This window comes from Psammomys obesus, unplaced genomic scaffold, assembly GCF_907164565.1.
Source record: "Psammomys obesus unplaced genomic scaffold, mPsaObe1.curated_primary_1811, whole genome shotgun sequence".
Taxonomy (NCBI): domain Eukaryota; kingdom Metazoa; phylum Chordata; class Mammalia; order Rodentia; family Muridae; genus Psammomys; species Psammomys obesus.
Window position 1 is genome coordinate 5,284,139 of NW_026589447.1, and position 25,329 is coordinate 5,309,467.

The following is a 25,329-nucleotide window of genomic DNA, read 5'->3' on the forward strand; positions in this document are numbered from 1 at the left end:
TCTCTCATGCTCATAGATCAGTAGGATTAACTTAGTGAAAATGGCCATCCTGCCAAAAGCAATCTATAGATTCAATACAATTCCCATCAAAATACCAACAGAAGTCTTTACAGAACTTGAAAGATAAATTCTCAACTTCATATGGAAAAACAAAAAACCCAGAATCGCCAAAACGATCTGTACAACAACTGATCATCTGGAGTTATATCCATCTCTGATCTCAAGCTGTACTACAGAGCAATAGTAATAAAAACTGCATGGTATTTGCATAGAAACAGAATGGTGGATGAATGGAATTGAATAGAAAACCCAGAAATAAACCCACACATGTATGGACACTTGATTTTTGACGAATAGGCCAAAAACATTCAATGGAAAAAAGACAGTATCTTCAACAAATGGTGCTGTTCTACCTGGATGTCTACATGTGAAAAATACAAAGAGATCCATATTTATCATTCTGCACAAAACTAATGTCCAAGTAGATCAAAGACCACAACATAAAACCAGACACACTAAATCAGTTAGAAGAAAAAGTCAAAGAAAATGAGCCTTAATCATTGGCACAGGAGATAGTTTCCTGAACAGAGTACCAACAGCTCAGGCTCTAAGATCAACAATTAACCTCATGAAACTGAAAAGCTTCTGTAAAGCAGTGGACACTATCAACAAAACAAAACAACAGTCTACAGACTGGGAAAGAAACTTCAGCATACATCCGACAAAGGGCTCATATCCAAAATATATAAAGAACTCAAGAAAGTAAACTCTAACAAACCAAATAATACAATTAAAACAATAGGGTACAGAACTAAACAGAGAATTCTTAACAGAGGAATGTCAAATGGTAGAGAAACACTTAAAGCAATGCTCAACATCCTTAGTCAAAATGAAAATGCAAATCAAAATGACTATGAGATTCCATCTTACACCCATCTAAATGGCTAGGTTCAAAAACTCAGGGGATGACTCATACTGGAGAGGTTGTGGAGAAAGGGAAACCCTCCTCCATTGCTGGTCGGAATGTAACCTTGTACAACCAAACTGGAATTCAATTTGGTACTTTCTCAGAAAATTAGGAATATTGCTACTTCGAGATCCAGCTATACTACTCCTGGGCATATATCTGAAAGATGTTAAACTTTATAACAAGGACATTTGCTCAACTATGTTCATAGCAGCTTTACTGATAATATCCAGAATCTGTAAACAATGTAGATGTTCCTCAATCGAAGAATGGATACAGAAATTGTGGCACAATAGAATAATACTACTCAGCTATTAAAATTATTAACATCATGAAATTTGCAAGCAAATGGATGGAATTAGAAAAAATCATCCTGAGTTAGATAATACATTCAGAAAGACACACATGGTATGTACTCACTAAAGGTGTATTTTAGTCACATAGTACAGGATAACCATACTACAATTCACAGACCAAAAGAAGCTAAATAACAAGAAGGACCCTAAGGAGAATGTTTAGTTTCCATTCAGAAAGGCAAACAGAATAGACACTGGACATTGTTGAAAAGAGAGAACAGGATTAGATCCCACCATAAATGCCCTATGAAAAGCTCTACCCATTAGGGTATCTAAACAGATGTTAATTAACCTCATATCCAGACTCTGAGTAGAAGGCAGGGAGTCTAAGGAAACAGTGGAAGGATAAAAGGACCCAGAGCAGAAAGGAGCTACATAAGAAGAGTAAAAGAGTCCACAAATCTGGGCCCATGTGGGCCTGCAGAGATTGATTTACCAACCAAGGACTATGCAAGAAGAGGACCTAGACCCCTGCTCAGATATAGCAAATATGTGGGTTCTCTAGTAAGGGGAGCACGGGCTGTCACTGATATGGACTCTGCTGCCCCACTTTGATCAGTTCCTTTTTGTGGAGGAGCATCCTCTTCCACAGAGGAAGAGGATGCAAGCCGTCCTAATGAGCCTTGATAGGCTGGGGTCAGATGGAGAAGAAAGAGGGCACCTCCTTTCTGAGAAATTAGGGAGAGGAATATGTTGTGGACATAAACATCTTTTCCTTATGGTCACAGGGGTGGGATGTGGTATTGATTCAGATGGTCCACAGCTGGAGATTATTTGCCTCATGTTGCCTCTAGGACAAACTCTTTGTCAACTGCACATAGTTTGACTCTGAGGACCCTGGAGAGAGAATAAATTCCAGAACCCAGAGAGTGGAGTGGGGAGAAAGAACAAGGCTGCTCCTGCTTTCCCATTACCGCTCCTAATTGCTGGCTCCAAGGAACCCGACAATCCTGACCAGCAGGAAGCAGCTAAGAAAGAACTGCACCCTCTCTCCCACTAACCCTTTCTGTCTCCTACCTGGTGTTGGGGTGTTGGAAGGGATTTGGATAGAATAGGGAGAAGAAGATATAAGAAACATAAATAAAAGTTTTAAAAACTAATGCCAACAAGAATGGGGGGAGAGAGAGAAAGGGTGGGAACTGGAGTAGATGACTGAGGGGGCTACAATTGGGATATAAAGTGAATATAAAAATAAAGTTAAATAAAAAGTAGAAAAAAGTTAGATTATGAGTAAGGATCTAGTGTTTAGAACAAAGTCTGAAGAGCACTTGATGCTCTAGAAACAAGTAGAAGGCATTCTGGAAAAGGCATAAGCCTTGCATAAATTTTTTTCATATCGATCATATTTTTTAAGCCACTTCTATTTCAACTCTCTGAACTTTCAGGTTCTTAATTTTGAGCTTCACAGTCTCAATACTCAAGTTATTTTTACAAATAAAATGTCTCCACATTTATAAATATATTTTACCATACCATATCAGGCAAGGAAATAAATCATTGGAACCAACCTTCTCTATTCAAGGTTTTGCTTCTTTATGTCTATAATAATCTTTTCACCTCTACCTCATATCACTGTGTAGTTACTCATCCTTAAAAGACCAGTCTGAGACCACAGATATAAAAGCTCAGTCAGAATGTCTGCTTTCCTAGAAAACATTCACTCTATAATTTGGAAAAACTTTGTCACAGTTCCCTTTGTATCACTATAGTCTTTGGCAGATAGTGCCATTTTAAACTTTGTAATGTCTATGCACTCACCTCCCTTTCCAGTATATTTAAGTTGCTGAATCATCCTTACATCCCCAGCAGATATGGTAGGAAGTGGAAGAAAGTAGGTATTAACTAAAAAAGTTTAATAGAAAAGATATAATAAGTAGTGAGGAATTAAAATGAAGAATAATAAAAAAAAACAAAGGGGAAGAAAATAGGAAAAAAGCAAATGAAACAGAAATAAAGATAAGCAGTAAATAAAGACAGGCTGGTGAGATAGCTTAGTGGGTAAAGTCACTTGTTGCCAAGTCCACAACCTAAGCTGAATCCCTGAGATACATGTGGTGAAAGGAGAGGATCTGCTTCCACAAATTGGCTTTTATCCTCTACAAGCATACATGGGTACACACACACACATACACACACACACACACACACACACACACACAGGCATGCATGCACTCATAGGGGGGGAGCAGAGATGGAGAGACAGAAAGACAAAGACAGAGAGTAAATAAATACACTATTTCAAAACTCACTAAACAAAAAAGAAATGAAGAAAAGATGATAAAGTAAAGAAATAGAAAGAAGGGAAGAAATGGAGAAGAATGCAAAGAAAAACTAGAGCAAGATCTAGCCAGGAAATCAGCTAGGCTAACTGAAACTTTTCACTTTCACTCTTTTCCTCCAAATCTAATACCCAGTCTCATCCCCAGCTCTGTAGTAGACCTTTGGTTGTGTTCTCTTCTCATTCTCAGAGGGTTAAGCAAATCCTGATGGAAAACCCTGCTTTTTCTCCTCTTGTGGACCCCTCTCAGACTCCCAACTTTCTAGCCCATTCCTAAATGTCTGTTCCCAAAACCTAGAAACACATTTTATCCAGAACCCCCAAGAGCCACACCTCTCAAGATCCCAGAAGAATCTCCTTCCAGGCAACAAACAGCCACCTCACACTCCTAACAAGAAAAAGCAATGGAAGCCAAAAAGCAAACACCTACCCAACAAAGACAAGGCCATATATCAACACCCAGAATTAGAATCATCCCAAACCAAGATGCCTAGATTCCAGTGTAAAAACATAATTACTGTCAGCACAGTACATCTCCACCAGAGCCCAGCAACCCTCACACACAGTAGACACTAAGAATTGTAACATAGCTAAAGCACAAAGAAAAAGACCTTAAAAATACCATTTATGACTATTATAGAGGTCCTTTAAAAGGAAATAAATGAATCCTTTAAAGGAATCTATGAAAATAAAAAAAAAAAACAGTGGAAGGAAATTAAGAAAACATTTTAAGACATGAAAGTAGAACTAGAATCAATAAAGAAAACTCAAACTGAGGGAAATCGGGAAACAAAAAATTTAGGAGCTTGAACAAGAAACTCAGAGGCAAGCCTCAACAACATAATACATGAAAGGGAAAAGAGACTCTTAGACATTGCTACTTTGGTGAAAAAAAATGTTAAATATAAAACAAAGAAACAAAAATTCTGGCACAAACCTTCCAGGAAATTTGTGGAGCTATGAAATGAACAAATCTAAGAATAATAGGAATACAAGAAGAAGAAAAAAAGAAACAGCACAGTTACAGAAAATATTTTCAACAAAATCATAGTATTTCCCATAAGAGAATCATAAGGACTTTGTATTCTAAAAAATTAGAAAATCTAAGAAAAAGTATAATTTTGTCAGTACATACTAATTACCAATGTTAAATCAAGATCAGATAAGCAATTTAAAAGACTAAAAACCCCTAATGAAATAGAAGCAGTAATGAAAATCTCCCAACCAAAAACAGTCAGGGACAGATGGTTTTAGCACAGAATTCTACTGGACTTGAAAAGAAAAATTATTGCTAATACACAAATTAATCCACAAGATAGAAACAGAAGGAACATTGCCAAGTTCGATGTACTAGGTCAGTTACCCATACCCAAATTACATAAAAACCACAAAGACCAAGTTTCCTTATTAACATAGATGCAAAAATTTATAATAAAATACTTGAAAACCAAATCTAAGAACACTTCAAAAAGATACTCCACCAAAAAAAAAAAAAAAAAATCATGAACCATGATCAAGTTGCCTTTATCCCAGAGACATAGGGATGGTTCAGCATATGTAAATTAATAAATGTAATCTACCATATAAACAAACTGAAAGATAAAAATAACCACATGATCACCTAATTAGCTGTAGAAAAGGTCTTTGACAAAATTAGATTTGAGATACATTGCCAATCACCATGTTGTCTAATGAGTAAATGTTTTAATATATTTAAAAAATATATTTGGGATACAATAGGGACATACCTCAACATAATAGAAGCAGTTTACCTCAAGCCCATAGCCAACACCTACTTAAATTGAGAGAAACTCAAAGCAATTTCAATAAAATCAGAAACAAGACAAGGCTGTTCACGCTCTCCATATCTATTCAATATAGTATTTGAAATCTTAGCTAGAGCAATAAGACAACTAAAGGAGATCAAGGGGACATAAATTGTAAATGGAAAAGTCAAAATAATGTTATTTGCATATCTTTACTTGACATGCTAATATATATAGGTGACCTGAAAACTTCACCAGGGAATTCCACAACTGATAAACATTTTCAGCTAAGTAGATGAACACAAGATTAACTCACAAAAATCAGTGGCTGTCCCGTATATAAATTACAAATTGCCTGAGAAAGAAATCAGGAAAACAACACTTTTCACAATATCTTCAATAATATGGAATTTCTTAGGGTAACTCAAAAAAGAAGAAAGTAAGCGGCTTTTATGATAAAAGCTTTAAGGCATTAAATAAAACTGAAGAAAATACCAGAAGATGGAAAGATCTTTAATGCTCAAGGATAGGTAGGATTAATATAATAAAAAGGGGCATCCTACAAAAAAGCAATCTACAGATTCAATGAAACCCTCATCAACATTCCAACACAATTCTTCACAGATCTTGAAAGGACAATTTTCAGCTTTAAATGAAACACACACACACACACACACACACACACACACAGAGAGAGAGAGAGAGAGAGATACAGAGACAGAGACAGAAAGAGAGAGAGAGAGAGAGAGAGAGAGAGAGAGAGAGAGAGAGAGAATAGTTAAAGCAATCCTGAATAATAAAAAAAACTGATAGAGGTATGACCATCCCAAATTTGAAGTTATACTACAGAGGCATAGTAATAAAAACAACAAGGTATTAGCACAAAACCAGACATATTGATCAATGGAATTGAATTGATGAGCCATACATCAATCCACACACCTATGGAAATGGACACCTGATGTTTTATAAAAAAGCCTGAAATACACAGTGGAAAAATTACAGTATCTTCAGCAAATGGTGCTGGTCAAACTGGATGTCTGCATGTAGAAGAATGCAAATATATCTATATTTATTACCCTGCACAAAACTCAACTCCAAATGGATCACAGATTCCAACATAAAATCAAATATACTAAACCTGATAGAAGAGAAAATAGATAATAGTGTTGAAGTCATTTGCACAGGAAAAGACTTTCTGAACAGAACACCAACAGCTCAGGAACTAAGTTCACAATTAACAAATGGGACCTCATGAAAATGAAAAGCTTCTGCATGGCAAAGAATACATACCATGATTCAGACAAAGTAGCAGCCTATAAAATGGGAAAATATTTTTACCAACTCTACATCTGATAAAGGACTAATATCTAAAATATATAAAGAACTCAAAAAAACTGGGTATCAAGTTATAAATCATTTCAAAGATGGAGTACATATCTAAACAAAGCATTTTCTGAAAAAAAAATTAAATAGGTATGAATCACTTAAATAAATGTTAAACATCCTTAGTCATAAGGGAACTACAAATCAAAACTACTTTGAGATTTTATTTTACACCCATCAGAATGGCTAAGATCTATAAAACAAATAAAAGCTCATGCTTATGAGGATGGAGTAAGGAGGACACTCACATATTCCTAGTGGGACTGCAAACTTTTTTTTTTATATTATTACAGTTTGTTAACTTTGTATCCCTGCTGTATCCCACTCCCTCTTTCCCTTCCAATCCCACTCTCCCTCCCTCATCTCCTCCCTGCCCCTTTCCAAGTCCACTGATAAGGGAGGACCTCCTCCCCTTCCATCTGATACTGGTTTATCATGTGTCTTCAGGACGGGCTGCAAAATCCTCCTCTGTGGCCTAGCAAGGCTGCTCCTCCCTTGGGGGTGGAGAGGTCAAAGAGCCTGCCATTGAGTTCATGTCAGAAACAGTCACTGTTCCCCTTACTAGGGTACCCACTTGGATACTGAGCTACCATGGGCTACATCTGAGCAGAGGTTCTAGGTTATATCCATACATGGTCCTTGTTTGGAGAAACAGTCTCATAAAAGATCCCTGTGCCCAGATATATTTGGTCCTTGTGGAACTCCTATCCTCTCCAGGTCATATTAACTCCCCTTTCTTTATTATGATTCCCTGCACTCTGCCGAAGGTTTGGTTATGAGTCTTAATATCTGTCTCCTTGTTTGCTCCTACATCCAATGTACATCTTATTTGTCTTTCTAAGTGAGGATTGATCATCTAACTCCGGGTCTTCCTTCTTGTTTATCTTCTTTAGGTGTACAGGTTTCAGTATGTTTATCTTATAGGTCTATATAAGTGAGTATATACCATGTGTGTCTTTCTGCTTTTGGGATACCTCACTCAGGATGATCGTTTCTAGGTCCCAACATTTGCCTGCAAATTTCATGATTTCCTCATTTTTAATGACTGTAATCTTTTACAACCACTATGGAAATCAGTGTGGTGGATTTTAGGAAGATGGAAATTGATCTATCTCAAGATCCAGCTATAACATTCTTAAGCATACCACGAATAGGTACTTCATCCTACCACAAAGACACTTGCTCAACCATGTTCATAGTTGTTCTATTCATAATATCTAGAAACTGGAAACAACCTAAATGTCACCCAGCATTTAAATGGATAATGAAAATGTGTTACATTTACACATGTAATATTACTCAGTGTTCAGTAAAAAAAAAAAAAAAATCATGGAATCTGCAAGTATGTATGGAACTGGAAAAATCATCCTAAATGAGGTAACTCTGATGCAGAAAAACAGATATGGTATGTATTGATAACCAAGCTACAATCCATAGAACCACAGAGGTTATCTATAGAACAACGTAGTAGAGGTCACAGATAGATCTCCCTAGAAAACAAAAATAGAATGGATACTTAAGGTGGATAGGGGGACTAGAAAAGGATGATCAAGTGGGGAAGTGGAAGAGATATGACAACAAGGGAGAGCATACAAGAAGATATAGCTGAAATTAAGGGGCATTTGAAGGGTAACAGGGAAATGTATTACAGTAAAAGCTTCCTAAAATATATGCATATACAAAAGGTGTTCTAAATGAAATTTAGATTATGAAATAGATTATAAAACAAAAACCCCAATAATAGGAACAGGGACCATCTCTGACATGAACTCAGTGGCTGGCTCTTTGATCACCTCAACCTGAGGGGGGAGCAGCATTACCAGGCCACAGAGGAAGACAAAGAAGCCAGTTCTGATGAGACCTGATAGACTAGGGTCAGATGGGAGGAGAGGAGAACCTTCTGTGTAATGACTGGACTGGGACAGGGCATAGGAGAAGAAGAGGGAGGGAGGGAGGAATTAGGAGGGGTGGAAGAGGGGCTACATCTGGGACACAAAGTAAATAAACTGTAATTAATAAAAATAAAATTAAAATTAAAAAATAGAAATAAAGAGGGAGACTGAGCCCCAGTTGGACATCTCTTTTTTTTTTGACATTTTTGCACAGATTTAATTATTAATATGTTTTCTTTCTGAAGTCTCAAGTATAATTTGTGGATTTGCCTTTCTTTTTTTTTGAATTTTATTTTTTTCTTATCAGTTACATTTTATTAACTCTGTATCCCAGCCATGTCCCGATCCTTCATTCCCTCCCAGTCCCTCCCTCCCTCATCTCCACTGTGCCCTTTCCAAGTTCACTGATAGGGGGGACCTCCTCCCCATTCATCTGATCCTGTTTTATCAGGTATCTTCAGGACTGGCTGCAAAGCTCTCCTCTGTGGCCTAACAGGACTGCTCCTCCCTTGGGGGGTGGGGTGGCCAAAGAGCCAGTCATTGAGTTAGTCTGATGGGGAAAGGATAGGAGCTCCACAAGGACCAAATATATCTGGGCACAGGGTCTTTTCTGAGACTGACATTCAACCAAGGACCATGTATGGATATAACCTAGAACCTCTGCTCAGATGTAGCCTGTGGTAGCTCAGTAACCACTTGGTTTCCCATAGTGAGGGGAACAAGGACTATTTCTAACTGGACATCTCTTATCACCAAATAAAACTTCCAGTATGAGGAAGTAATTGGGAATTACATCTACTGAATTGTTGTTCAAAGTAATCTCATGGAAACCCTCAAACAACCCAAGCTGTTCCCAATATAGTTTGGTTTCCACAAACTGACAACAAAGCCCCATTAATGGATACAACACCCATACAACTCCATGAACATAGTGAAGTTCAACTGGTACCTACATAGAACCTTTACCCTTATGTGCTAGTGCCTGGTTACAGGAAGGTACACTGCAGGCTATCAAATGATAAACATAAACACCAACCTAGCTACAAACACTTTGATCTATGACTGTGTCCTGTCTACAAGATATCTTAGTGTAATGGTGGCATAAGCTGGTGGGAATAACCAATCACTATCTGATTTGAATTAAGGTCCATTCCATAAAATGAAACCTATACCCAGTACTGCTTGGGTGAGCAAGAACATGAGACAATATAGTTCAGGTACCGAGGGGAAAATCAAATAATAACGGCCTACTAAAAGAACTAGCAATAAAATAACACTTACATTACATTTTGCTATTCTCATAGATTGGTGTCTTGCTCAGTCATTGTCAGAGAAGCTTCCTCAAGCAGCAAATGAGAACAAATACAAAGACTTCCAGCCAGAGAGTATACAGAGAGAGACCTAGGAACATTAAGCTCTAAATGGGAAATCTCCATCAGATCCCTCCCCTTAAGTCTCCTCTTCCCTGTGTAAAAAGGGGAGTAAAGAGTATAAGAGCCAAAGGAGATGGAGGTCACCAAGGAAACAAGGCTCCCTAAATCAACATACGAAGTCACAGAGACTATAGAACCTTGCACAGAGCCTGCGAGGGTCTGAGGCTGATTGGGTCCTAGAGCTGAAAGGAGAAGTGGACACATGGCTCCATCCCCATTCCCTATCTCTGAAACTACCTCCAATTGATAACCAATTGTAAATGAAAATATAGTTTTCTCCAAGGGAGTCTCACTGAGGGAACAAACCACTCTTAAGAGTAGGTGAGAGAACAAAGAATTAAAAATTAGATTTTTGGGTTATTGGATTAAAGTTTAAAGCACAAGCCTAAACAAGGGCCTGACAGGTGGAGACATGTCCAGCCATCTGCAGGGAGGAACCAGCCTTACTGCATTCTTTTCCTGCCCACTAGAGATACAGTTGCTAGGAAACCAGCCCAGATAGCCCCTCTCTTCTAGCAACAGTCAAACAAATTTATTTAATGGTTTTGGCACATTCATAAAGCCAATCAGTTCAAAATGCAAGATCCCATTTTGTGTTTCAACCAATAGACGCTTGCTAGGCAGGCATTCCCCTGCTTTGGTTGTGCTGAGAGGGATTGTGACCTTTAAATCACCTTCACATCCTAAGCTCAAGGCTCTACTCTCAACCACCATGGAGATAACGTAGACCCCCTGCACAGAGGTAGCCCTTGGCAGCGCAGTCTCCAAATAGGCTCCCTAGTAAAGGGAGCAAGGGCTGTCTCTGATATGAATGCAGTGTCTGGCTCTTTGATCACCTCCTCCTGAGGAGGGAACAGCCTGACCAAGCCACAGAGGAAGACTATGAAAGACAGTCCTGATGAGACCTGATAGGCTAGGGTCAGATGGAAGGGGAGGAGATCCTCCACTATCAGTACACTGGGGAAGGAGCATGGGAGGGCAGGATTGGGAGGGTACAAAGGTGGGGCTACATCTGGGATATAAAGTAAATAAATTGTAATAAATAAAAAAATTATATTAAAAAAAGATACTCATGTGTTTTGCAATGGATTTGACTCCTGGCGGTCTTTTGAGGTCTTGGGAACTGGGCACAACATATGATGCATGTCAAACAGTAGATGACCAAAAAAATAAATAAATAAACTCAATGGCATCTTTAGAGATTTGGGGGCTGGGCGGAACCAGGTCTTTTTTTGTTTTTAATTACTTTATGTTATGCTATGCAATGTTTTGTTATGTTATGTTTATTTATTTATTTATATGCTTTGCATATTTGTTATGATTTCCAGTTTAGTGCTTGTATAGGATTTCTGAGTTTGTAATATGAGTGGCTCTCTGGCCACCTGCTGCTAAAGCATCAAGCAAACAAGCCTCTGCCAGTTCTTTCCCTGAGGCTGCCATAGTCCATCCAAAGCAAAAAAAAAAAAAAAAAAAAAAAAAAAAAACATCTGCTTTCACCTTTAAAACATTCTGGCTTTGCACTGGCTTTGCAGACAAAGGATGGCCATGTTGCTTGCTGATGATACAGATTTGAGAGCTTGAAAATAAAGTTTATTACCCAAGTCTCTAAAATAATAAAACATCTAAACTGAGGCTCAGTTGCCTGGCAGTCCTCAATTGATTAATAAACAAATCAGTGACAGTCCCAAAAGGCTCACAGACTCTGACACAAGGGCCTAAAGTATGTAAATAAATAAATAAAATCCCTGACCTTAAGACACACTTGTTCCACTATCAAAAACCCACAGAGGCCTTTATGGACTTTGCTATAAATAATAGACATTGCTGGCACCTTATTTCCTCTATTGACTGGTGAAAATACAAATTCTGACTATACCTCTTTAATGTTTCAAAAGTGAAAAGCAGGTTTTTCATTCTCTTAGAGCCAACAGGCTTCTTATAGAGAGAAGTAAACTCACAAACAGGTTTCAGTAGATAAACAAGCTCAAAACTACCATGCTATTGTAATTCACTTAAGGATTGCTTTTTACTACCCTTTTAACAGCCTAAGAATAGAAAAAATTTGCCTTTCCAATGACTACTCTCAATAATCAAGAACCCACATATATAGTATTAAAAAAGAAATAAATGGATGTAAAGATGGAAGGAGTTTTAGTAAAGAAAGTTAAAATGGTTGAATGTTTTTATATGAAACGGAAAACTAGAAAGTTTATGTAAGTTTTGAGCAAATGATTTAAGGTATGAAAGATGATACTTATAAATACCTATGATATTAAAATGTCAAAGTTTAATTCATTGGTATTAAACCTCTACTTCAACCAATGGAGTTCTCAGGAGTTATTACTTTACTCTTGGTAACAACTATAAGTGCTGGCTAGATATGAAAGCTTTACAACAATGAAGACATGGTCTTGATAACTTTTTTGATATTTAAAATATTTTTTCATGTTTGTGTTGATAACTTTCTAGGTTTTTTTTTCTGCTACAGTTCAAACAGATGGGTCTGATCAACTTCAGAAACTTATTGACTGCTTTTTCTGTTTTGAGGGTCTCAAGAGAAATTTAAACAATGATCCTTCTGACGATCTAAAATTTTATCTGTTTTTGTCAGTTTTGAAACGTTCATGTCTCAGTAGGGGAGGACATCCCTTACCAGTGGACTAGGGAAGAGAGATAAGGGAGGAAGAGGATAGAGGAGAGATAGGGTGGGACTGGGAGGAGATGGGGGACTACAACTGGGATACGAAGTGAATAAATTGTAAAAATAACAATAATGATAAAAGAAAAAATATAGCTTAAATAAAAAAAGAAAATGACAACTCACAACTGAACAAGCTTATTTCTTATTCAAAATCAAATACATAAATTTAAGATCAGGAGGAATAAATACACTGACTGCTCAGGAGAAACTTGCCAAATCAACTTACACTTTCAATTTAAAAAAAATTGTTTCTCTAATTCTTTCCCTGACACCGATACAAAAATAACACCATAAAAAGAAAGGCATTTTATACAAACCCATTGTTTTATATTAATTTTCTCAAGGACCTTACCCATGTTTGGGTCCTGTTCCCTTCATAACTTGGGGCTGAGGCTTCACATCTGCACTTTTTCCTATCAGTCTTTTCTGCTTACAGCAGGACTGGTTAAGTGACACCATGAGCCAGAACCAAAAAAATAACGTGGTAACAAACGGGTCACTTTCCTGAACTTCAACCACATATAAATTCCGTCTCATTTCTACTTCTCATCTGTTACCAAAGTTACTCTCATTACAATGTTATTTTATTTCCTGATTTTAATTCTAAAGCAAACCCATGCATGCCTGGATACTTGTTGATCAGGATTGCCCATGGCATGGAGGATCTGTTTCAGAACAACTTGAACATATATATATATATATATATAAAAGATTCATTGAAATGATTATTGCAGCTATCATTGTTGCCACAGTTAAAGCTACAACTGCAAAAGTATCCTTAACTAAGTCCATCAAACTAAAGCAACCATAAATTCCTATCTTCAAAATAAGCATCTTGAAATGATGTTTGATACTAACTGCTTCAACTACTCTAACTGGTTTCCAGGATAAAATTGCAAAGTGTGCTCTTTTACAGGAAGAACTATTCTGTTTGTCTGCTTCCTTCTCATAGTTCTGTTGTATCATTGTCAACTTTTCAAAAGGACCACAATGAACAAAGTGATGCTAATTTAGGCTGCCCCTACAGTACATCATACCTTGACAAGCTATTTACCAGTGACCACCTCCACTGATGTGTTACTTCTTTAATACAATAAAAATGGAGGAGCTTCAGTGATGCAATCTAATAAAAATATCTCTTAGAGTCTAATAGATTGGAAATTTTGCTGAACAGCACAGCAGAGTTAATAATACACCTTGAGGTCACTTAAGACTTAAAACTTATGGCCTACTGTGTACTTATCCTGTTTGTTTAACCTGCTTTTAAGAGAACAATGTAACAACAAACCTTACTTGCCTTGGATTTGCCATATAATCACCATTTACAACATAAATTAATCCACAGCTATAATCTTAAATCATATACTCTTGCATGCCTCTGGCCCAGAATTATGCATGTGTTCTAATAATCATTTGCTAAAAGAGCAAAACCAGAGGATGAACGCATTCTTGTAAAATGAATATCTATGGGGGACAAGATGGGAGTACCAGAAGAACAATGCATCTGAGGAGCAGGACAACAATTTCCAAACAGCGACCAAGAGACTGAACTCTGGGCCCTAAAACAACAGCGATCGTGTTTCCCAGGTGAGAGGAAACCCTCACGGCATGGGAATCAGTCAGGTCTACTCTCAGGTCACCCAGCCAGAACCCGGAAGAGATCCCAGTCGCACAGGCACTAGGTCGCCGGACCAGAGCCACACGCCTGTGTGTCCTGATCACCTTCCCAGGCTGAACAGCGGGTACAAAACACCAGAGACTGGGAGTTCCAGTCGAGAGAAAAACCCACAGGGAAGGAAGGCAACGGGACTGGCCACGGGTCACCCAGTCTTTACCTGGAAAAGGTTTCGCAGACAGGCGGGTACGAACCGCCATCACTGAACTGGGCTCAAGCTGAGTGCACAAACAGTTGCTGCGCGCCCAGCTCTCCAGCACAGACAGAGCTCTGTGCCCCACGCTAACAAAGACTGGAAGTTCCTGTCGGGAGAAAACCCCACAGGGAAGGAAGGAAAAGGTACTGACTTGGGTCACCCAGTTTTTACCTGGAAAAAGTCTCGCAGACTGGCAGGTATAAGCTGCCATCACTGAACTGGGCTCCAGCCACAAGCACAGAGAGATGTTGTGCACCCAGATCTCCAGCACAGACAGAGCTGTGCGCCCCAGGGCAACAGAGACTGGGAGTCCCTCTCAGGAGTAAACCCCACAGGGAAGGAAGGAAACGGGGACCCGAATTAGGTCATCCAGTATATCCCTGGAAAAGGTCCCACAGACTAGCAAGCATGTGCACACCGCCAGCCCAGAGGCCTGCTCTGTACCAACTATTCCTCACAGACAGAACTGTGTGCCCCAGGGCACCAGACACTTGGAGTACTGTCGGGAGAAATCCTCGCAGGGAACAAAGCAAAGGGGACGAACTTAGGCCACCCAGTATATCCCTGGAAAAGGTCCTACAGACTGGCCCAACCCAGGGACCTGCTGTGCACCAGATAGCTTGCTGTTACAAGGAAAGCGGTACTCACCTGCCATAGATTAAAGCTAGGGTACTGGGGCACAGAGCCCCAACCTCAGACCTACAAAAGCCTGGGATCCCTGAGATCAACCCCCAGATACTGCTCCAAGGGGCAACCAGTTATCCCTAACAAAACTGACCAAACCAAGGGACACACAGGTTACAGCAGCAAATCACTAAATTTATAGCAAGAAACCCAGAAGCGGGGCAGCTGTCTCCAGAACTTCTCAGGGTGAGAGGAGAGTCCTCTCGACTAACAAGGACCATAATTACCACTCAGCTCTCTATGCCTGAGGTGAGCTGTGGCAACTCCTGAAAATCACTGGCCATACAGTGACCATACCCAAAAAGCTGAGGAGGCTACCTTCAGGAAAAACCATCTTCCTGCCAAGGGGATTCTCTCCACCACAGGACTCCAGGAACCACCAGAAACTAACTCCAAACACCTAAGATAGCCCAATGGGTAGGGGCCAGCATAAAAGCTCAACCAACAAAAGCAAGAGCAATATGGCATCTCCAGAACCCAGTTATCTAGGAGCAAATAGCCCTGGACACCCCAGCATAATTGAAATTCAAGAAGATGACCTAACATCTGTGCTCATGAAGAGGAAAACTGAGGAAACAAATAAAATGAGTAAAGACTTAGAGGAAGATAAACTCAAACAGATTATGGCCATCAGTAAAGAAATACAGGAAGATAAAAACAGATTATGGCCATCTGTAAAGAAATAGAAAAAGATGAAGAAAAGCAGATTATGGCCATCCTTGAAGAAATACAGGAAGTTGCAGCCAAACAGTTTGTGGCCTTTAGAGAGGAAATACTTTAATCACTGAAAGAAATAAAAGAATCAGAGGATTGTTCAAACAAATAGCTGAAGGACTTGAAAGAAAAACAAGAAATACAGTCAGACAGGTGAAAGAACTCAACAAAATGGCTCAAGACCTGAAGATAGAATTGGAAAAATGAAAGAAAACACAAGTGGAGAAAACTGTGGAGAGAAAGAACTTAGGGAAGAAAACAGGAACTACAGAGGTAAGCATAACCAATAGACTACAAGAGGTAGAAGAAAGAATCTCAGGTGTGGAAGATACAATGGAAGAAATAGATGTATCTGTCAAAGAAAATGTTAAATCTAAAAAATTCCTGACACAGATCATCCAAGAAATTCAAGACAACATAAAAAGACAAAACCTAAGAATAACAGGAATAGAGGAAAAAGAAGATTCCCTCCTTCAAGGCCCAGAAAATATCTGCAACAAAATCATTGAAGAAAATTTCCCCAACTTAAAGGAGAGGCCAATAAGAATACGAGAGGCCTACAGAACACCTAGTAAATTAGACCAGAAAAGAAAATCCTCCCGCCACATAATAATCAAAACAGTAAGTATACAGAACAAACAAAAAATATTAAAAGCTGCAAGGGAAAAAGGCCAAGTAACATATAATGGCAAACCCATCAGAATCAAACCTGACTTCTCAACAGAGACTATGAAAGCCAGAAGGGCCTGGACGGATATCATGCAGGCCATAAGAGAACACAGATGTCAGCCCAGTCTACTATACCCAGCAAAATTCTCAGTCCTCATAGATGGAGAAAACAAGATATTCAATGACAAAAACAAATTCCAACAATACCTACACACAAATCCAGCGTTACAGAAGAGACTAAAAAGAAAAACACAACCCAAGAAAACTAGCTACATTCAAGAAAACACAGGAAATAATTAACTTCACTACAGTAAAACAAAAAGCAACCAAGCACACAAACTTATGACCACAGCCAACATTAAAGGATCTAAGGATCAAAGGATCTAACAGCCACTGGTCATTAATTTCTCTCAACATCCATGGACTCAATTCTACAATAAAAATAAACAGACTAACAGAATGTATGCATAAACAAGATCCAGCAATCTGTTGCATAAAAGAAACACACATAAGTCACAAAGATAGACATTACCTGAGGATAAAGGGTTGGAAGACGGCTTTCCAAGCAAATGGACCCAAGAAGCAAGCAGAAGTAGCCATTCTAAAATCTGATAAAATAGACTTTCAACCAAAATTAATAAAAAGAGATGGGGAAGGATACTTCATACTCATCAAGGGAAAATTCCACCAGGAAGACACCACAATCCTGAATATCTATGCCCTAAATACAACAACACCCACATTTGTAAAAGAAACATTGATAAAATTTAAACCACTCATAGATCCCCACACATTAATAGTGGCAGACTTCAACACCCCAACTCAACAAAGGACATGCCAACAATACAGAAATAAAACAAAGAAACTATAACTCTAACAGAGGTCATGAATCAAATGGACCTCACAGACATTTACAGAACCTTACACCCAAACATAAAAGAATTTACCTTCTCAGCACCTCATGGAACCTTCGCCAAAATAGACCATATATAGTTGTTCACAAAGCAAGCCTCAACAGATACAAGAAGACTGAAATAATCCCTTGTATCCTGTTTGATCACCATGAAATAAAGCTGGACCTCAATAACAACAGAAATAGCAAAAAGCCTACACACACATGGAAACTAAACAACTTGCTACTAAATGACAGCTGGATCAGGGAAGAAATAAAGAAAGAAATTAAAGTCTTCCTAGAATTCAATGAAAATGAAGACACAACATACCCAAACTTGTGGGACACAGTGAATGCAGTGCTAAGAGGAAAGTTCATAGCACTAAGTGCCTTCAAGAAGAAATTCGAGACAGCTCATTCAAGCAACTTAATGGCCCACTGAAAAACCCTAGAAAAAGAAGAAGCAGACACACCAAAAAGGAGTAAGCGGCTGGAAATAATCAAACTCAGGGCTGAAATCAATCAATTAGAAACAAATAAAACAATTCAAAGAATCAATGAAACCAAGAGCTGATCTAAAGAACTGAAAAGCAGCAAACCAAGTAATCCAATTAAAAAATGAGGAACAGAGCTAAACAGAGAATTCTCTGTAGAGAAATATTGAATGGCAGAGAAACACTTAAAGAAATGCTCAGCGTCATTAGCCATTAGGGAAATGCAAATCAAAATGACCCTGAGATTTCACCTTACACCCGTCAGAATGGCCAAGATAAAAAACTCAAGTGATAACACATGCTGGAAAGGTTGTGGAGAAAGGGAAACCCTCCTCCACTGTTGGTGGGAATGTAAACTTGCACAAGCACTCTGGAAGTCAATCTGGCGCTTTCTCAGACAACTAAGAATAGTGCTTCCTTAAGATAAAACAGGGTCAAATGAAAGGGGAGGAGGTCCTCCCCTATCAGTGGACTTGGAAAGGGGCAGGGAGGAGACCAGGGAGGGAGTGTGGGTTTGGGGAGGGAATGAGGGAGCGGGATACAGCTGGGACACAGAGTTAACAAAATGTAACTAAAAAGAAAAATAAAATTAAAAAAAAAAAGAAAAAAAATAAATCTGCATTTAAAATTGAAAAAAAGAGAGGAGTAAATAACTTTGCCATGTTTCATAATTTTAAAAAATCAAGTGTTCAGCCTTTTTACATTAAATATCAATTACTAACCACTTCTCTATCAATTAATAAAAAAAAAAAGAAACTCAAAAAAAAAAAAAAAGATACAGCCATATATCCAAAAGAGGCTCTAGTACATAATAAGGACATTTGCTCAACCATGTTTGTAGCAGCTTTATTTTTAATAGCCAGAAGCTGGAAACAGCCCATATGCCCCTCAACTGAAGAATGGATGCAGAAATTGTGGTACATCTTCACAATGGAATATTACTCAGCAATGAAAAATAAGGAAATCATGAAATTTGCAGGTAAATGGTGGGACCTAGAAGGGATCATCTTGAGTGAGCTGTCCCAGAAGCAGAAAGACACACACGGTATATACTCATTCATATAGACACGTAATATAGGATAAACCTACTAAAATCTGTACATCTAAGGAAACTAATCAAGAGAGAGGATGCTGACTAAAATGCTCAATCCCCATCCCAATAGGCAAAGAGGAAGGACATCAGAAGAAGAAGAAAACAGGAAACAAGCTAGGAACCTGTCACAGAGGGCCTCTGAAAGGCTCTGCCCTGCAGACTATCAAAGCAGATACTGAGACTTATGGCCAACTGTTGGGCAGAGTGCATGGAATCTTATGTAAGAAGTGGGAAATAGTAAGATCTGGAGAAGGACAGGAACTCCACAAGGAGAGCAACAGAACCAGAAAATTTGAACACAGGGGTCTTCCCAGACATTCATACTCCAAGCACGTATCATGCATGTAGATAACCTAGAACCCCTGCACAGATGTAGCCCATGGCAGTTTAGTGTCCAAGTGGGTTACATAGTAATGGGAAGAGGGACTGCCTCTGACATGAAGTGATTGATTGGCCTGTTCTTTGATGACCTTCCCCTGAGGGGTGAGCAGCCTTACCAGGCCACAGAAAATGATAATGCAGCCACTCCTAATGAGATCTGATAGACTAAGATCAGAAGGAAGGAGAGGAGGACCTCCCCTATCACTGGATTGGGGAGGGGCATGCGTGAAAAAGTGGGAGGGAGGATGGGATTTGGACGGGAGGAGGGAAGGGCTTATGGGGGGATACAAAGTGAATAAAGTGTAATTAATAAAAAAATTGAAAATAATAAAAATAAAAAAGTATATCTACCATAAATTGAACGCCACATTCAGATATTGCTTGAGAAACAATGATGTTTATAATACTGTTTGCTACCTAGGTCTGTTGGAGTCTGGACTTAATTTCTTTTAAAAATTTTTTTAAAGATTTCTGTACAGAATCATCATTCCTTCTCCATGCGATACTTTCTGTGTTGTTCAATAAACATAGAGCAAAAGCCCTTTGATAGGGACAAGCACACACAGAGAAACACAGACACAGGAGCAGTTTCACAGGACAACATTCAAGCAGGCACAGATTCACACGCATACAACAGAAAAAACAAAGAAAAACCAACTTCACAACTGCACAAAACAAATGGGAAAGAGAAGGAAGGATGGAAATAATGAACAATGAAAGAGCTCCAATGACAAAAAGGGGCAAAGAAACCCTAATGAGTGTCCAAGCAGTAAAAAAAATAAAATTACCTGTGCTATTAAATATCTAACTTGAGTTTAAAGGAACATAATATATTCAGACTTTAACCTTTTATCTGACACTTTCTCTGGTAGTAAAGATCTAGTATTAGTATTGCAGTAAGAACAGCTGAAGCGTACTAGTCAGGGTGATATTTTAAAACACAAGATGATTTTTAATTAAAAGTAACATAAGCCTATTAAAATATAAATACATAAATGAACAAATACAGCAAAAGAAATGACAACAATTACCAATAGGCCTGCATATGAATTCTTTCCATATTTTTAAAATTCTTTAATATCTGATTTCGTGTTTTCTCTTTTTTTAAATATAAGTATAGAACTGACATGGAGTTTTATGGAGGAGTCTTATTATATTGCTCAGGGCATTGTCAAACTTTCTGGCTCAGATCATTCATTTTCCTATCTTAGCTTTCTAAGGTACTTGGACTGAAGACATGACATTCAAGACTGTGCCTATGATGTGTAGAAAGCATTTACAGAGCTGTACAAGCACAACTGTGTTTTCATTACTGCCCATCCATACTAGTCTCCACAGAATTGCAAAGCCAGATTCTGATCCAGATTGTTCATTACATTTCTTTGATTTTGGAGAATTATTCACATTAGCCACTCTTCTTCTTCTTAATGACAGAACAAGTACCCAGGGGACAGATGAAAAGTTCAGATTTAAAGTATCATCCAGGAGTGAGAATTAATAGAATTTGATAGAAGATGAAACAGAAAAAGCCAAAAATTTACAGTCAGTACCTCCAGTCTGAGCAAGTCATTTATCTCTTTCAGGTTCTTTGCATCTTTTAGTAAAATAAGTGAACGTAAGTAATTTAAAAGGAACCTTACCAATACTTGTTTGTTTTAGATTTTTCCTTTTATATTTTTTTTAAGATTTATTTATTTATCATGTATACAGCATTGTGCATAGAGGCATGTGCATACATGCCTCTATGCCAGAAGAGGGCACCAGATCTCATTATAGACAGTTAGGAGTCACCATGTGGGTGCTGGGAATTGAACTCAGGACCTCTGGAAGAGCAGGCAGTGCTCTTAACCTCTGAGCCGTTTCTCCAGCCCTGAGCCTTACCAATTCTAATATTCTATGACTTGATATTTCTTTGGCAAAAATAGTTTTTAAAACTGTGTAAAGGTAAAAGAAAAAAAAAAAGACTTCTGTTTTCACTAGTAACAAAATTCAGGAATCTTAGCCAATAGTGACATTTTAAGTTTTTACTGGTGGAAACCTACTATATTTCCCTCCATGCTTCCCACCAAAATGTTGTGGTTTTTTTTTTTTTTTTGAAATGGGATCTTATCCTATTGTTCAGGCTGGTCCCCAAATTCTAAATATAGGCAATCCTACTGTCTCATCCACTGAAGTTACCAGGACTACAAATACATAGCACTGTGCCTACCCAGAATGTTCTAGAGCTACCATTTTTGGTCAATAGCATAACAATAAAAAATAATTGCTTGCCTTTGAACTTAGAGTGAACCATAGAAAAGTATATAGATGTTGTTGGGTATCCTGGCTGATTTTTCAGAAAGGAGAATAAAAATAGGAGTTTGGCTTTGGGATTAAAGCTCAAGAATATGATCTTTCTTATTTAGGGTTTTCCCATCCTTGTGCATTGAAAGTGCATACTCCTCTTCCTTCTTTCTACTGTATTAGCTGATGCTTATAATTTGCTAACAGCTCTCTGTGGCCAAGAAAATGTTCTAGGTAGATGGGAAACAATAAAATATGTGTTTGTAAAGTTTACGTCCAGAAAGAAATTATTAAATTGTTACAAAGAATTACTCTACTAAGGAATTATATTCCGAATATAAATAGAATTTACACAACTAAAACATAAGTTAAAAAATAAAAAAAAAATTCAGTAGGGACTGCAGTGATGCGTAAACTTTCTTACAAACACTCTTGCCACCTACTGGCTTGAAAAAGAATGCACCCTAGGGAGTGAAGAAAATGCCAGAACATTATAAAATGCTTGAGATTATTGGAATCTGAGGGGAAAAAAATTAAGCAGTGAGGAATTACTGTTTCAAAGAATGGAGAAGAAAAGAGAGGAAATGTAGAGAAGAAAAGAAGTGAAGAAGAAGGAAGGAAAAAAGAAGGAGGGAAAGCTGACTCTGTACAGATAATAAGGGACATGATTAAAGCAACGTGATTAGCATGTTAGAAAAGATCCTTCTGAGGTTTTAATTTCTGATCTGAAATGGTTAAACATAAGTCAAGTAAAGTAGATTGCTCATGTGATGCTTGTAGTTAGTACAAAGTAGGCACTTAATTCCAGAACTTCAGATTTCTAGTCCTTCCTTTTCATGCCCAAAGCATGACTTCAATTTCATATTGTTTTACATTTCCTCTGTTCCTTATTACAACCAAAAGGAAGGCCACAAATGTTCCTCAAATCTTAGTCATTACTAAAGCATGTAGTTGAACAAAACATAACTTTCTCTAGGCTTTTATTTTCTTCACAAATACATTTTTCAGTAAACACACACACACAGAGAAGAGAGAGAAGGGATTGCAAAAATCTTCACAGAATATCAGAATTAAAAACAGATGTGCATTCCATTGATCTTCCAAATATAAGGACTCTAATCTCTACATAGCCTAAGAGCTATGTAATGTACTCTCAGTCATTTCTGCACTGAAGCAGCTGAGCAGTGCCTGAGTTTCCCTCCTCTTGCTCTAGAACAGAGCTTTCTCCACCTTGTACTCATTCTGCAAATGAAGAAAACGTCAAATAATCATAACATGGACAATACATTGAAGCAATAAAAAGTGGTTTAAAAAATGTCCCAAGCCCCTGGAACATACCTCTTTCTTCTCACTAGCATTTCTTCCTCCCATGTTAGCACTTTTCATTGTTGGCCCCCTGCTTACCAAAACCTTGTGCCTGCTGTTAAAACGCTTACCAGGACTGTCAGGCTGCATGATGGCCATCACAAAGGTGTGAGGAAAGAGCATGGCTCCACCTTTCCTCATGCCCTGAAGTTGTACAGTGTTGCCCTCAAACGTGACACCATGTACGTCAGTCTCTGTGCCCAGGCCAAGCAGGTGCCAGGCCACTGTATCACCTTTGCACATGTCCAGCCTGGGCAGGTTAGAGAACAGAAAGCCATTAATAGCTGGAAAACAAAAACACAAGACAAAAGATAGAGAGATGAGATCAGACTACTCAGATCATTGTCAGCAGCATATCAACCCTTTACTTTGGTTTCACATAATCAGAAATTCCAGACCATCCTAAACTCCTGTTTCCTGTTATGGTAGTCAAGTTCTACTCATACAACTTCTTTGGGATGTGAGTACAACTAGCTTCTTTGGTTTCATCTTTCCTCTCCTTTACCACACTGAAAACAATTAACTATTTGCTACTACTTCAACTCACCTTAAACTCTCCTGTTTACCCTTGTTTTCCAACTTTTCTTCTATGCTACACTTTCTAATTTTCTTGCAATGTCTTTGATTGTTCTTTCTCCTCAGTGTTCTAATTCTACAACCCTCTAAAATGTGTGTTTCCCAAAATTTCAAATTCAAGTAACTCCTCCTCTTCATTTTCACTGGTAATATGGAAGACATTTACTCACCTAGAACTCTTATGAAAAAGCCTCCTTCCAGATACCCCTACCTAAAGTATTTACACACACATACCCCAACACCATTATCTTAGAAGATTCATCTCTGTATCTTTAAAGTGGTAAACCTATTTTACTCACAGTGTATATATTGAGTTTTTACATGCTTTCCTCTCAACCCTAGAACAGAATTCAATTCTTGACTCTCCATAATCTGCTTATCTTCTAGTCATCTATTAGGTCCTAACTCAAACAGCATCACCCTTTAATGAAGCAGATATCTCTCTCTCTCTCCCTCTCTCCTTCTATCTCTTTCTATTTCTCACTCTATCTCTTTCTCTCTCCCTCTCTTTCTTTCTCCCTCTCTGTCTGTCTCTGTCTCTCTGTCTCTGTCACTCTCTCTCTCTCTCTCACTTTTCTCTATCTCTATTACTGCCTATTATTAAGAGTTGAACAAATTCAAAGTGGAATGACATGGCTCATGAGAGTATCTTACTTTTCTCATAATCATGGACTACCTTGGGAAGGAAAACAAGGATAAATAAGGCAACAGGTAAATTTTTATGTCCTCTTACTATTTGCCCCCAAATATAGGGAAACCTTTCTGTGCTCCCATGTACCAATCCCATGTGTTCTGATGACAACACTGATAACCCCAGGACTGCTTCCCCTACCTCTACTATCATTGTTGTAACCCTATTCAGTCTTCAACTCCAGCTTAAGCATCCCCTTCTTCAGTGAATCATCTAAATGTATTGTTCCTTATTAATGCTTTTTTTTGAACTTAAAAGGCTCATCTACACATTTAGTAGCCTGCCTGAATTGTTCTATAATTATTTTCATGGGTGTTAGTCACATCTCATTGAAATTTTATGTGTGCTCAGTGAAATCTGGGGACTATTTTTTCACTCATTCTTTCATCCACCTGTCCATTGATTAGGTAGTTCAGTAATTCAATTTACACTTACTATGTCTTAGACCCTAATAATTAAATAACTTAGACAATACATAGAAAATCAACATACTCTAGAAGAAGTGAAGAGCTATGTATAAATAATTACAATGTTGAAGAATATATGGAACATATGTTCTTAAAATTACTAAAGTGCAATGATATGTAGAAAAGAAAACCACCACCCTGGATTTGAGTGGTCAGAAGTAGAAACATTGGTGAGGTACTTTTGAGTAGAATCTTAGAAAATGGGCATAATTTCCAAAGGCTGAAGGCATACATGTAAGAATGTATATTTCAGTCAAATGGCATAACAATGCAAAAATATGAAACAAGTATAAATTATGGTTGGGGGAAGAAAAATGGCCACACCTTGCTGAAGTACGAGAAATGGCAGAAAGGTAGAGGAAGACAAGAC

At 38.1% G+C, this 25,329-nt stretch overlaps 1 protein-coding gene across 5 annotated transcripts in view; it reads right to left on the reverse strand.

The window, feature by feature from the left end:
- Positions 1 to 25,329, reverse strand: part of Heph (hephaestin) — a 130,972-nt gene that overhangs the window by 47,850 nt on the left and 57,793 nt on the right. For all 5 annotated transcript variants that reach the window (XM_055605076.1, XM_055605078.1, XM_055605077.1 and 2 more), the window contains one exon: positions 23,297 to 23,509. In XM_055605076.1, the coding sequence (XP_055461051.1) occupies positions 23,297 to 23,509 (213 nt within the window). The remainder of the gene's footprint in view (positions 1 to 23,296; positions 23,510 to 25,329) is intronic.